Below are 13608 nucleotides of genomic sequence, written 5' to 3'. Positions count from 1 at the left end.
ACACTTGCAACCTTTCTCCGTTAGCTTTGCTTTTCTGTTTCTCTACAACACACACATATGACACTCAGTGTAAGAAATAAAAGGACGGCTCCTTGGCCCTTGGAGTCTTGGATAACTATCATGGCTTGTAATACATTATATTCGCCTTAATTTCAGCAAGAACGTATATTTTTTGGATTAAGGAAAAAACAACACCTCTGAGGTTAGAGACCTCAGTTTTCCTGTTAGACACTCACGGCATGAAACTGACCATGCCACACAAACACTGGCTGTCCACCGGTACGAAGGAACTATTTTAGGACCTTTCTCATTGATTTGATAACTAAATAAAGATGTCATCTGGTGTATTTAGCATTTAATGTTTTTGAAAAACGAAGACAATTTTTATGAACAGAGACACTGAAGAACCCAGTCCACCAAACTGAATCCAGCCCTGCGGTCCTTAACCCACAGAACAATGATGTCCCAGACCCTGGTGTCACAGAAGACGCTGATAAAAACTGCAATAAATACGACAACTCCGATGCAGGGGCACCACTCTTCGAGGAATCAAGGGCAGTAAGAGAGTAAATGGATTCCAGCACGAGGACAGAATAGCTGATTAAGTGGCACGAGCCTTGAGGAAAAGGACTTCTTCATGCTTGATTCCGGCAGTGGGGAAATACGAAAGTGACAAATGCACAGGGAGAACATATGGGATGGGAGAGGAATGAGGAAAACAAGGGAATCCATAGTCTTCATTGGAAGGACACTTCCAGGTTGAGGGTCTGGGTATTTGCAGATGCTGAAAGGGGATTCAGATGTCCCCCTGCTGCTCAAGGCCACATCACTGCATTGTTGAAAGGGACTATGTTGCCTGCATATTGCTCGTTGTTAGGGTAATAAGTCTCTTCAAGATGATCTAGAAAGTCAGTGTAATTCCCAATTAAGAGACACATTCACACACATGTCGGACGTTTCCAAGGATCATTATGCGTGGTTACCTGCTCCTTGAAGAAGCCTGTCTCATCCTGCCTCCCCTGCCAGGCACATATGAAGGGAGGGAGCAGCTCTGCCCACAGCCCAGCGGACAGGAAGCAGTGACAGAGGGGATGCCGCGACCGAGGTGCCTGTGCTCAGTCCCACCTGTGCCCGAGTGTCTGACATCTGGGACCAGCGATCCTCAAGCTCAGGGCTGGACTGGTCCTGGCTTGTACCCGTGTAGGAAAGCTGGTCACGAACACACCAGCCCTGTGTTTAGTGGCACCACGTTGGTAGCCTGAAATCGCTCCGAGTGGGTGTATTTAAACCAAAGAAGTTGGCGACTGGTACAGATGAGGGCATTTTTATTCCGAAAGCTGACTCTTAAACATTCACTCTCGGTCAGTGGGTGGTACTTTACAAAGAGCCCTAAACCTCACCCTCAATCACCATCTCCAAACCAGAGCCAAACCTGAAGTCCATCTGTGGCCCTTACCTCAACACCCAAGGCTCTGCTACAGAGGAGGAGACGTTTTGTCTGAAAAAACCCTGTTGCCAGATAAAGAACCCCTGTCCTGACCCCAGCCCCACCATCATACTCAGCTCGTGTATGGGACATTCTCAGCTTTGACCCCAGATTCCAGCGAGAGATACTGACCTTCCTGCAAAATACAGAGAAGCTTTCGCTATTGTTCATGGATAGCAGGTGCAGAAAGACAGAACTGGTAAGTTGAAAACAGACAGGGGAAAATGTTAAAAACTGGAAGAAACGGAGTTCCCATCGTGGTGCAGTGGTTAACAAATCCGACAAGGAACCATGAGGTTGTGGGTTTAATCCCTGGCCTCGCTCAGTGGATTAAGGATCCAGCGTTGCCATAAGCTGTGGTGTAGGTCGCAGCCACGGCTCGGATCTAGCATTGCTGTGGCTCTGGCGTAGGCCGGTGGCTACAGCTCCAATGAGACCCCTAGCCTGGGAACCTCCATATGCCATGGGAGCAGCCCAAGAAATGGCACAGAGACAAAAAAAAAAAAGAAACTGGGAGAAACTGTTTTTGTTTCTAACATTAAATTGTTTTCATTTCACGAGTTGAATATTTACTGTGTTTCGAATGTAATACTAAATAATTTGCAGACATTACCCTGGATCATCATTATTGTGTTTATATCCCATGCCTGGATCTCAGCAAACTTAGGTAACTTCCCCAACACCACAAGTCCATTAGGTGTTAGAACCATGCATTACCCTTATTCCTGTATTCTCTTAATTTTGCCACTCATTCACTCTGGTGCAAACCACAAAGTCGCCAGATCCTTCAGACCTCAATGTCCACCTGAAGCTGTCATCTTGATGCTTATTGTCATTGCTTTCCACTGCCATCAATAACCCAGATGGATACGTATATTAACGCACAGGTTTCTATTAAACACAGACGTGTTGGAGTTCCCTCTGTGGTGCAATGGCATCGGCAGAGTCGTGGGCGTGCTGGGTCACAGGTTCCATCTTTGCCCCCGCACCTTTAGTTGAGGATCTGGGACTGTAGCAGCTGCAGCTTAGATCGTGACTGTGTCTCCGATCTGGTCCCTGTCCCAGGAATTCCCTATACCACAGGGTGGCCAAACCCTCAAAACAAAACAAAGCAAAACCCAGTAGTGTTGGCATGAGGTTCAGGTACACGTATTCACACATATAATCAGTTTTCTCTTCCATACCTGTGGTTTACAACCGCCTTCTTTCAGAAAGAAGTTCTCCTTCTCTTTTGTAAGAAATGTCTTAAATATGATTATCTGGAGCTCAGGATCTGAGGTCTAACACCTGAGTCGAAATTTATATTTTCCAGCCCCCAAGCACTTTCCATGATTTTCGGATAAGGTCTCTCCATGACTTTTTCAATGGTTCCCTGAGTTCACGCCTGCAACCTTCACTCCTGTGGGCATCCCTGGGCTGGAAGCCGAGCAGATCTGGATATCAACCCCCTTCTGTGTGATACACGTCATTATCTTCCTAGGAAACGGCATCCTTCTTCATCTCATCCGGTCTGACCCTGCTTTGCACCAGCCCGTGTACTTCTTTCTGGCCATGTTGGCCTTTGTGGAACTCGGTGTCTCTGCTTCCACCTCGCCCACCGGGGTAGGCATCTTCCTCCTTGGCATCAGTGACATCAGTTTGGGAGGCTGTCTGCTCCAGATCTTTTCCATGCATTCTTTCACCCTCATGGAGGCAGGTGTGCTTCTGGCCATGTCGGTAGACCGCTTTGTGGCCATACGCCGCCCACTGCGATGCACCACCATTCTGACAATTTCTTGCATCAGCGGGATGGGTGTCACCATTGCCTTACGGCGCGTGACGCTCATGGTCCCACTGCTTCTTCTCCTGAAGCGTCTGCCCTTCTGTGGTCACAATGTCCCCACACACTCGTACTGCCTCCACTCAGATCTGATCAAATTGCCCGAGTTCTGATGGGTTTAGAGCTAAGGGAATGACTGGAGATGCACATATATAATTCCCGTGAAGATGGAAATGTCCTATGTTGTATGAGGAACCTAAGTTACATGGTTGTGTCCATTTGTCAAAATGGTACAACTAACGTTTGTCAGTTTTGCCTCTAAACCTCTAGATAATAACGATAAAAAGAGCAGCAACGACAGTAACAACTGGGCTGCAGAGTGGGTGGACTTATAGAAGATACAAGAATGGCATAATGTTAATACAAAATGAAAGAATGATAACGGTTGAAGCTGGTTGATAGGTAGATGGAAGTTCACTCCGATAATCTGTTTACTTCATATGTATGAAGATTTTGTACTGATTTTTAAAACGTACACTAATGGGAGAGCCAGATTAAGATGGTGGAGTGGGAGCGAATGAAGCTCACCTCTCCCCACAAACAAACTGAAAACACATCTACATGCCGAGGAGAAATTCTCCCTGAAAACTACCTGGAGAAAGACTCTTGTCCAACTGAGGCTGTAAGGAAGATCCATGTGGAAACAGGGCGGAAGGAGGAGAGAGGATCAGATCAGGATCTGTGTCCTTTAAGGAGACACCGGAGGGGAGGAGGGTCCCAGGGCAGAGGTTCTTCCTGGGGAGTGAATGGCCCAGCCACTGGTTGGGCAAAGCCACCCTGATGTCCAGCACCAGGAAGAAAGGCAAGTCCCTGTGGCTGCTTGGAGAGGTGGTGGGACTGCATGATGGGCACTGCAGCCCTCCCAGCACCAGGAAGAAAGGCAAGGCCCTTTGGCTGCTTGGAGAAGTGGTGGGACTGCATGTAGGGCACTGCAGCCCTCCCAGCACCAGGAAGAAAGGCAAGGCCCTTTGGCTGCTTGGAGAAGTGGTGGGACTGCATGTAGGGCACTGCAGCCCTCCCAGCACCAGGAAGAAAGGCAAGGCCCTTTGGCTGCTTGGAGAAGTGGTGGGACTGCATGTAGGGCACTGCAGCCCTCCCAGCACCAGGAAGAAAGGCAAGGCCCTTTGGCTGCTTGGAGAGGTGGTGGGACTGCATGTAGGGCACTGCAGCCCTCCCAGCACCAGGAAGAAAGGCAAGGCCCTTTGGCTGCTTGGAGGGCTGCTGGGTCCACCTGGACGACTGTGTGAAGCTTGGACTCTGCTCCTGAGAGCACACGCCTTTTTTCACCCGTGAAACAGGGCAGAGAGGGGGTCGATTGGGTGACATGAATCTGTTAGTAGTAGACCTACTTCTGCTCAAGGGAAGGAATGCAGAGGAGAAGCAACTCATGTAATCCCTCTATAGGGCCCATGGGGCTTAGCCTTTTTTCCCCAGCTGATTTTGACGTTCCACAAACTACTGTGAATATCTTCATAAATCATTCAGTCTTCAAGGATAACCAGTCAGTTAAGAGAGGTCCCTGTCTTAGAATAAATGAGTGTATAAGGTAAAAGCAGCATCATTTACATATGCACATGTGCAGTTTTTATCTACTTTACTCAATACATTGAGTTTTTTCCATTTTTCACATATCATAGATTAAGAGCGCTCAATTCAGTGAAATTATGAAAATGGAGTAGGATATTTTTAATAGCTTAGTCCTTAAACCTTCCACACAGTTCAAAAGCCATTTCATAACAGTAATTATTTGTAATCTCCATGGAAATACTATAAACTAGACAGCATTATTAATCTCATTATACAAATTAAGAAACTAAAAGGATTTATGTAAATTTATCAAAGCCAGACAATGAAAAAGTCTACTTGCAAAAACCAAGTCTGCTAGTTTATGTTGAAAAGCTGAATCAGATTTAAGTTCAAATCCTGACTATCCCACTATTTTATTTATTTTATTTTATTTTATTTTATTTTATTTTATTTTTTGTCTTTTGTGCTTTCAGGGCTGCACCCACAGCACATGGAGGGTCCCAGGCTAGGGGTCGAATCGGAGCTGTAGCTGCTGGCCTACACCACAGCCACAGCAACACGGGATCCAAGCCGCATTAGTGACCTACACCACAGCTCAGGGCAATGCCAGATTCTCAACCCACTAAGCAAGACCAGGGATCAAACCCGCAACCTCATGGTTCCTAGTCAGATTCATTTCCACTGTGCCACGATGGGAACTCCCTGGCTATCTCAATATTAATATCTATGGAATGTCGCTAATGACTTGATCTGTTTGATTTTAACTCTTCTCATTGGTAAATAGAAGATAAAATAGAGTTTACCCTCGAGAGCTTAAAGATAAATAAAATGATCATCTAGAGTTCCCGTCGTGGCGCAGTGGTTAACGAATCCGACTATGAACCATGAGGTTGCGGGTTCGATCCCTGCCCTTGCTCAGTGGGTCAAGGTTCCGGCGTTGCCGTGAGCTGTGGTGTAGGTCGGAGATGTGGCTCGGATCCTACGGGACAAATACATGAAGTCATTATCAGTACTCTTAGGTGGTACAGATACACAAATGGAAGCCTGCAGAATACAATCATCACGCCCTAAATCAAAGAGTTAGTAAGTGGCAGAATCCAGATTCGAAACTAGACGATTCAAAACTCATCCTTTAACCAATCTCATGATAGGGAATGCTATAAATTAAATTCAAATCTGATTTTAAAATTGGAATACAAATGATAGCAGGTGATTACATGAACCACTTTCTCCTTTGAGATTCATCTGGACAGTATTTATTCACCTCTGTTCCCTCTAATTTTAATCATGCAATGATATCTAAATATTTCTCTTTTTTTTCATAAAGTCCAATTTACCAAATTTTTCTTCATAGATTGTGCTTTTTTTTTTTTTTTTTTTTGCTATTTCTTTGGGCCGCTCCCTCGGCATATGGAGGTTCCCAGGCTAGGGGTCGAATCGGAGCTGTAGCCACTGGCCTACACCAGCGCCAGAGCAACGCGGGATCCGAGCCGCGTCTGTAACCTACACCACAGCTCACGGCAACGCCGGATCCTTAACCCACTGAGCAAGGGCAGGGACCGAACCCGCAACCTCATGGTTCCTAGTCGGATTCGTTAACCACTGCGCCACGAGGGGAACTCCGATATCTAAATATTTCTTTAAGAGGATCTTTATAAAACGGGTCTCTATTTAACACCAGTCTTTCTGATCAGAAAATAAGTCTCATAGGAGTTCCCGTCATGGCTTAGCACAAACGAATCTGACTAGTATCCATGAGGTCACAGGTCCATCCCTGGCCTCGCTCAGTGGGTTAAGGATCCAGCGTTGCTGTAAGCTGTGGTGTAGGTCGCAGATGCATTGCTGTAACTGTGGTGTAGACCAGTGGCTACAGCTCCAATTTGACCCCTACCCTGGGAACCACCCTATGCTGTGGGTGTGGCCCTAAAAAAAAAAAAAAAAAAAAACTAATAAATTCTACTCTGCTGAAGACCAAGGTTGCTAGAATGGTACATGCTTCATTATGAATGTATGTCTATAAAACAAATTAGAATTGATGATCCTTTGAAAATACTCAGTAGCCTAACCACACTCCTCCCCAGCCTACTCCAAGCAGATCGAATTACCAGCACATTTATATAGTTTGAGGTTGAAAAGGACCCAGGATAAAATTTGGGAAAGCACAAAAAGGGTGAGGGGCGAAATAAGTGAAGGAGGTCAAGCGATGACAGTTACCAGTTATAAAAGTAAAAAATAATCACAAGGATGTGATGTGCAATATTGGAAATACGGTTAATATATCAGAGTAACATTGTATATGTGTAATCTACAAAATATCAAATCACTATGTAGTACACCTGAAACGAATGTCACATTCAAGTTAACTACACTTCAAAAAAGTCAGTCGAAGAGAAGAGGAGAGAGCCAAAGTGCCAATTTGTTTGGAATTGTTTGTTGGTGAGTTAAACATAAACTGAAGGTTAGCTCAGATGCCACTCTGACCTCTGAATCAATTCCATTCAACCTGAATCAGAATCATTGGTTCACTCTCCTCCGCAGACAGAGCATTGCCTTTTGAGCCCTATCACTTATTCTCCCTAAACTCCCCTGTGGAAGTCCTTTTCTGACAACTGAACATGTTCTTCCTAAATCCGCCAATGTCTCACCATACACCAAGTTCTCTCTTCAGGTTAGCTATGTATAATAAAGTCTAGGAACCAGGTGAAACACGCCAAGAAGAAAGGTCCCGTGTACGTAAATATTTCTGAGACATTACCATTTGTTCTCAGAATGAAAGGTTACTAATTTATCTTCCCATATTTCTAGAAATGGGAAGGAATGCATCATATCTTCTTTTGCCTCTAAATTAAGAGCACATAGCATGGTTCTCTCACATGTATGAGGCATAGAACAACTGCTTTCTGATGGAAGGAAGAAGAAAAGAGGGAAGGAGGCGTAAAGAAAGGGATGAAGAAAAATTCAGTCTAATGCGCAACACCTTTCTCAGAGCTCAGTGTGGTAGGATTTAGAAATGTCTATTACAGCTAGTCATCCAGAGACTATTACTAAATTTACAAAAGCAGCCTTAATAAAACAAACATAGGAGCAATGAGACCGCAGGAGAACGAGAAGTAAAAGTGTGATAAAAGACAAATTACGGCTATGGATTTTTCTTTCCACAAGCACCTCATTGAAAGGAAGGGTCATAGGTCTATCTGATTAAATAGAATTCATAGGCATAGGAACATGTCTACAATTAAGTGGACTTGAGATGATTTTGCAAATGAGAACAGCAGAAAGCAACTCAGGTAATAAAAAGAAAACGTGTGCATATACATTTTCCTGTATTAGTCTGCAGGGGAAGAGAAGAGGAGAGCAAAGAGCTGTCTGCAAGTTACAGAAATGACTTCAGAGTTGCTCCGTGAGGATGGACTCAGGAGGGCTTATGACTACGCGTTGGGTCCCTTGTGGTTTAATAATCCCTCCGTGTTCACAACTCCTCCTCTCCCTTCATTCTTGAGGGGATATTAAAATTGGTGGCTTGCTGTTCTCCTCCCTTAATTGGAACTCAATAAACTGAAGCTGTGCCCCAGAATAAGTCAGACCTTGCAAAGAGTTTTGTTGGAGGAGGACCATACAAAAACGACCTCGGACAGACCTACAGAAGAAGGATCGCGTTTGTGTTGCCGAGAAAAGGAGTATCTGAAAAGATATTCTAGAGATTGTTACGTATTCCAGATGGACCCAGCACCAAATATAATAGAGCTCATGGATTGACTGGATGCTGCTGCAGAGGATGCAAATAGAAGGAGGAGGCCCTGCAGGACACACGGTGCAAAGGAGGGAGACCAGGATCTCAGGAGGAGAGAAGTGTTGGTGGCTGATGTGTGATCGGTGACAGCATGTAAAGAACTGACATTACCTGCCAGGTATTTGGTGAGCACAGCAAAGGCTCCCAACAGCAACTGACAAGTAAGTCCTACTATTCCCAAGTTTACCTCCATAATTTTTTTCACCATCAGCTTTTCCAGTAATAACCAGTCCACTCCACCCCCCATCATCCCACTCTCTGTAGCTGTCAGGTAGCGCTTACCTGTCAGCTCCTCACTGTTGAATAAGTCAGACACTGTGATTATTCTGAAAGGATTCCTATTCTCATTTTCCTTTTCTTTTTGATTAAGGAAAACTTTACCCCATTAGAAAGAATCAGTGATTTATGGACTGGGGGAGTACTGAACTAAGGGGAGCAGACATACCAAAATCAAAATAGCTAATTCACTAAGTCTATCATAAATGATATGTCAGCTGGTGAGGATTCCTGTCGTAAAGTGGCCTGACTTCATTATTTCACTTGGTGTTTAACAGCTTAAATCACAGCTGTCCTTGCATTCCTGGCATGTTTGTTGACATCCTGTATACCGTTAGTTGATAATTTATGAGCTTGTAAGAAGAAGTAACTGGTTGTATATTTGACTTTTTTAAAGGAACTTTTCCTTCACTGTTTACTTTCTAATTAATCTCTTTTTCTCGAGCTCAAAAACTGACTCACGTCTTCCAGATTATCTAAACACATTAAGAATGAATGAGCCTCGGAAAAAAATAAAAATTATTTTAAAAAATTAAAATCATTTAAAAAAAGAATTAGGAATTCCTGTCGTGGCACAGCGGAAATGAATCCAACTAGGAACCATGAGGTTGGGGGTTCGATTCCTGGCCTCACTCAGTGGGTTAAGGATCTTGCATTGCCGTGAGCTGTGGTGTAGGTTGCAGATGCAGCTCGGATCTGGGGTTGCCGTGGCTGTGGCTGTGGCTGGTGGCTACAGCTCCAGTTCTGCCCCTAGCCTGGGAACCTCCATATGTCGCAGGAGTGGCCCTAAAAGGAGAAAAGACAAAAAAGAAAAAAAAAAGAATTAGTGAGTCTCAATTGGACAAATCTTATGCTCATGAACTACTTAAACCCAAGAAACTAGTCTCAGTTTGGCTAAGTGACCCATCTGCCCATTTGCCCATATCCTGTCATCATCAATGTGTTTTCTTGACCCTATTATTGCTGCTACTGGTTTTTCCAAATCCTAGAGATTTCTTCCCTCTAGGTATTCTGTAAAGTGCATTACAGAATTTCAACTATTTTGAGCACACAACGAACTTTAAGGATTTCAGCTGAGGAGTTATAAGCAAGAATTAGTACAGTTTTATGAGCAATTAAAAAAAAAAGGAGTAAGGAACTTTGACCAAGGTTTTTGCCAAAATACATGGATTTGAATGATCTTTTTTGGAGCTCTTACTTCACATTCTATTGAAAGGCATCTAGTCTTACAAAGAAGAGCTTAGATAGATGATAGATAGATAGATGGTTCGATGGATAGATAGATAGATAGATAGGTAGGTAGGTAGGTAGGTAGGTAGGTAGATAATGCTCTTGGGTGTTGACTGCCTCTACCTCTTTTTTCTTTCATAGGGAATCTTTGACACTAATATACCCACCAGAGTCTGAGAATCTGCTGGTCCAAACCAATCATTCCCGACTTAAAGAAAATTGGCAATAATTAAGTACTTGAGCAGTAGCTAGAATGGACAATATGGATGGATTCAGTAAACTTTAATGAGATCCTGCTGTGTAGCGCTGGGAACTATGTCTGGTCACTTATGATGGAGCATGATAATGTGAGGAAAAAAAATGTATATATGTATGTGTAACTGGGTCACCATGCTGTGCAGTAGGAAGAAAACCGTATTGGGGAAATAACAATAAAAAAATTTAAATAACTTTAATTAAAACACAATTTCCAAGCAAAATAAACAAATCTAATTTTTTTCTTTCTTTTTTTTTGTCCACAGGTCTGGAAAGGAAATAACAGATAGGTCAGCAGTTTGTTCCATTACCCAGGTGATTCTGCTGGTTCTAATGCAGTCAGTCAACTGGCCATGAACATAATACCTCATTGGGGTAGACGGCTCGTGGATGCCCCTTCCCAAAAGTGATGTGTCTCTATCAATCTGTCTTTCCAATAATCTGAACGAGATGGGTGGTATGATCTTAGAGTTCAGCAAAAAATCGGACAATAGGATGACGTTGCATAAAAGCAGGAAGTAGCAGAACAGTAGCCCTGAGTCATTTCCTTCCTTTGCACCAGGAGGTCCAAGGACACTATGTCCATCTCCAACGTCACGATCCCCACGCCCTCTGTGTTGACACTGACAGGGATCCCAGGCCTGGAGTCTGTGCAGAGCTGGATCGGGATTCCATTCTGTGCCATGTATCTCACTGCTGTGCTGGGAAATTCCTGGCTTCTGAGCATCATCAGGTCAGAACGCAGCCTCCGTGAGCCCATGTACATGTTCCTAGGCATGCTGGCAGTCACGGATATCGCACTCAGTACCAGCGTTGTGCCCAAGATGCTTGGGATCTTCTGGTTTCATGTCTCAGAGATTTATTTTGATGCCTGCTTGCTTCAGATGTGGCTCATCCACACATTTCAGGGCATCGAGTCAGGCATCCTGCTGGCCATGGCCATGGACCGCTATGTGGCCATCTGTTCTCCCCTGAGGCATGCTGCCATCTTTACCCAGCAGCTAGTCACTCAGATTGGGGTTGCGGTAACACTCAGGGCTGCCATTCTTGTAGCCCCATGCCTCATCCTGATAAAGTGTCGATTGCACTTTTATCATACAACAGTCATCTCCCACTCCTACTGTGAGCACATGGCCATTGTGAAGCTGGCTGCAGGAAACATCCGAGTCAACAAAATCTACGGTTTGTTTGTGGCCTTCACTGTTGTAGGGTTTGACCTCACAATCATCACTCTGTCCTATGTCCAAATATTCATGGCAGTGTTTCGTCTGCCCCAGAAGGAGGCCAGGCTGAAAGCGGTCCACACTTGCGTCCCTCACATCTGCGTCTTCCTGCAGCTCTACCTCCTTGCTTTCTTCTCCTTCTTCACACACAGGTTTGGTGGGCACATCCCCCCTTACATCCACATCCTCTTCTCTAGCATCTACTTGGTGGTCCCTCCATGCCTCAATCCGCTTGTCTATGGGGCAAAGACCAAGCAGATCCGCATCCATGTGGTAAAACTGTTTTCATAAAACCCACTGTGATTAATCCCTTCAGGCTTTACTTTTTGGGCAATACTAACGATATCTCAAATCAAAATAAAACAACCCACAGTCCATATAATGAGAGGTTTGAGTTGCTTTATACAACTGTTTTGTGAAATTTGCCAGGGTCATAGCTAGGTTTCACATCATCATAGCCCATGACAACTATCAGTTGATGGGACTGTGGATCTTGCTGGGGTGATAAGAATGAGAAGTGCAGAAAGGGCAAAATAGTGAACACATATCACTTCCTTTTCTTTTTTTTTTTTTTGTTTTCTTTTGTTTTGATTTTTGCTTTTCAGTCTCTGGTTGAGCTTCATCCTCTAAGAATTCTTCTCCAGATGATTCACAAATTTTGCATTTCCCACTGGATTTAAATATACCCAAGGATTTATTGCTCTGTGTTGTCCAGGTACTCCATGAATGTAGGTTGCATACTCTGTTTCTTGATGATCTCATGCATTAAAAAAGGTAACATCAGAGGAATTGTATCTTAATATGTTCTTTACCAAAAACAAAACAAAACAATACAAAATAACATTTTACGAATATGATGAAACAAGAAAATCCAAAAATTTCAATAAATTTCCAGGGTTCTTTAGGACTGACAGGTACAAACACTATGAGGACTCAAGGGTTCCATTTTATGCATCAATCCTTCTCAGATGACTTTTTAAAATTCCTCATGTTATCCAAAACTTACAATATTACACATATTATGCTTAGAGAACAGTGGCACAATGGTAAATTTACGGTGCTTACAGCTCATGAGTTTGTCGTCTGAATTAACATTTTAAGGGCTCTATTACTCAGGACTTCACAAGAGACCTTCCAATAACAGGCCATGAGTATTTTCTAACAGGAGTGACTTCATATGAAGAAAGAGAACTTGATGGTGGCTCTCTGTGGTCAGGTATCTAAATCTTTACTTTGGGAAGAACAGCTTGCAACATTCAGCACATCGCCACCCTTCTTCCTGGTAGAGAACTGCCCACAGCTGCAGGCCACTTGTGCTGACCATCCCAGAGTAGCCTCTCCTCTAACGTGGGAATATTGTTCTGACGGCTGCATCACCCTGGCTTGATGGAAAATCAGCCACATTTGGGATGCAGGGATGCAGATGCCTTTTGCTTCATACAAAGCTGTGTCTCTACATTTCAACAGTATTAAAAATACAGATGAAAAACAAATGAAATCCTGCCAATTGTGACAACATGGATGGACCCAGAAAATATCATGCTGGGAGAAATATGGTAACAGAGAAAGATATTTACTGTATAATTTCACTTATATGTGGAATCTAAAAAAAAAGAAGAAAATAACATACCAACAACAAAACAGAAACAGACTCATAGATACAGAGGACAAGTGGTAGTGGCCATACGTAAAGGGAATTACAGAACTAGAAACTTCTAGGGAGACCATGAATAAAGGCTGGGATATAATACACACCATAAGGAATACCGTCAATAATAATGTAATAACTGTGCGGTGATGGATGGTTATTGGACTTATCCTGACGGTCACTTCACAAGGTACTGGAATGCCAAGTCCCTGGGTTGTACACCATCGTACTGTGTGCCAATTATACCTAAATTAAAAAAAGGATACTTTGTCTTCCATCTACCACTTCTATGTATCATCTCAAATTATTGGAATCTGTATTAGAATTCCCCAAAGAAACAGAACCACTAGGAGA

The 13608-nt window shown here is 43.7% G+C and overlaps 2 protein-coding genes across 2 annotated transcripts; both read left to right on the top strand.

Annotated features, from left to right (window-relative positions):
- LOC100620971 (olfactory receptor 52E4-like) lies at nucleotides 972–3418 on the top strand. The gene is made up of 2 exons (XM_003357161.1): nucleotides 972–1253; nucleotides 2864–3418. The coding sequence occupies exons 1-2, from the start codon at nucleotides 972–974 to the stop codon at nucleotides 3416–3418; spliced, it is 837 nt and encodes a 278-aa protein (XP_003357209.1).
- Nucleotides 10635–13173, top strand: LOC100515618 (olfactory receptor 52A1-like). The gene has a single exon (XM_003129514.3). It carries the CDS (start codon nucleotides 10962–10964, stop codon nucleotides 11895–11897), a length of 936 nt encoding a protein of 311 aa, XP_003129562.1. The 5' UTR covers nucleotides 10635–10961; the 3' UTR covers nucleotides 11898–13173.

The sequence above is a fragment of the Sus scrofa genome, chromosome 9 (assembly GCF_000003025.6).
Source record: "Sus scrofa isolate TJ Tabasco breed Duroc chromosome 9, Sscrofa11.1, whole genome shotgun sequence".
NCBI classification, from domain to species: Eukaryota; Metazoa; Chordata; class Mammalia; order Artiodactyla; family Suidae; genus Sus; species Sus scrofa.
Note: the sequence above shows the minus strand (reverse complement) of the source record. Positions and strands in the feature narration are given on the sequence as shown.

What these genes read in the sequence shown, in the direction of transcription:
- LOC100620971 (XM_003357161.1), top strand. Translation starts at nt 972, where the DNA reads ATGCGTGGTTACCTGCTCCTTGAAGAAGCCTGTCTCATCCTGCCTCCC. An exon ending in TGTTTAGTGGCACCACGTTG is followed by an intron (nt 1,254 to 2,863) that starts GTAGCCTGAAAT and finishes TGGTTCCCTGAG; the next exon opens with TTCACGCCTGCAACCTTCAC.
- LOC100515618 (XM_003129514.3), top strand. Translation starts at nt 10,962, where the DNA reads ATGTCCATCTCCAACGTCACGATCCCCACGCCCTCTGTGTTGACACTG.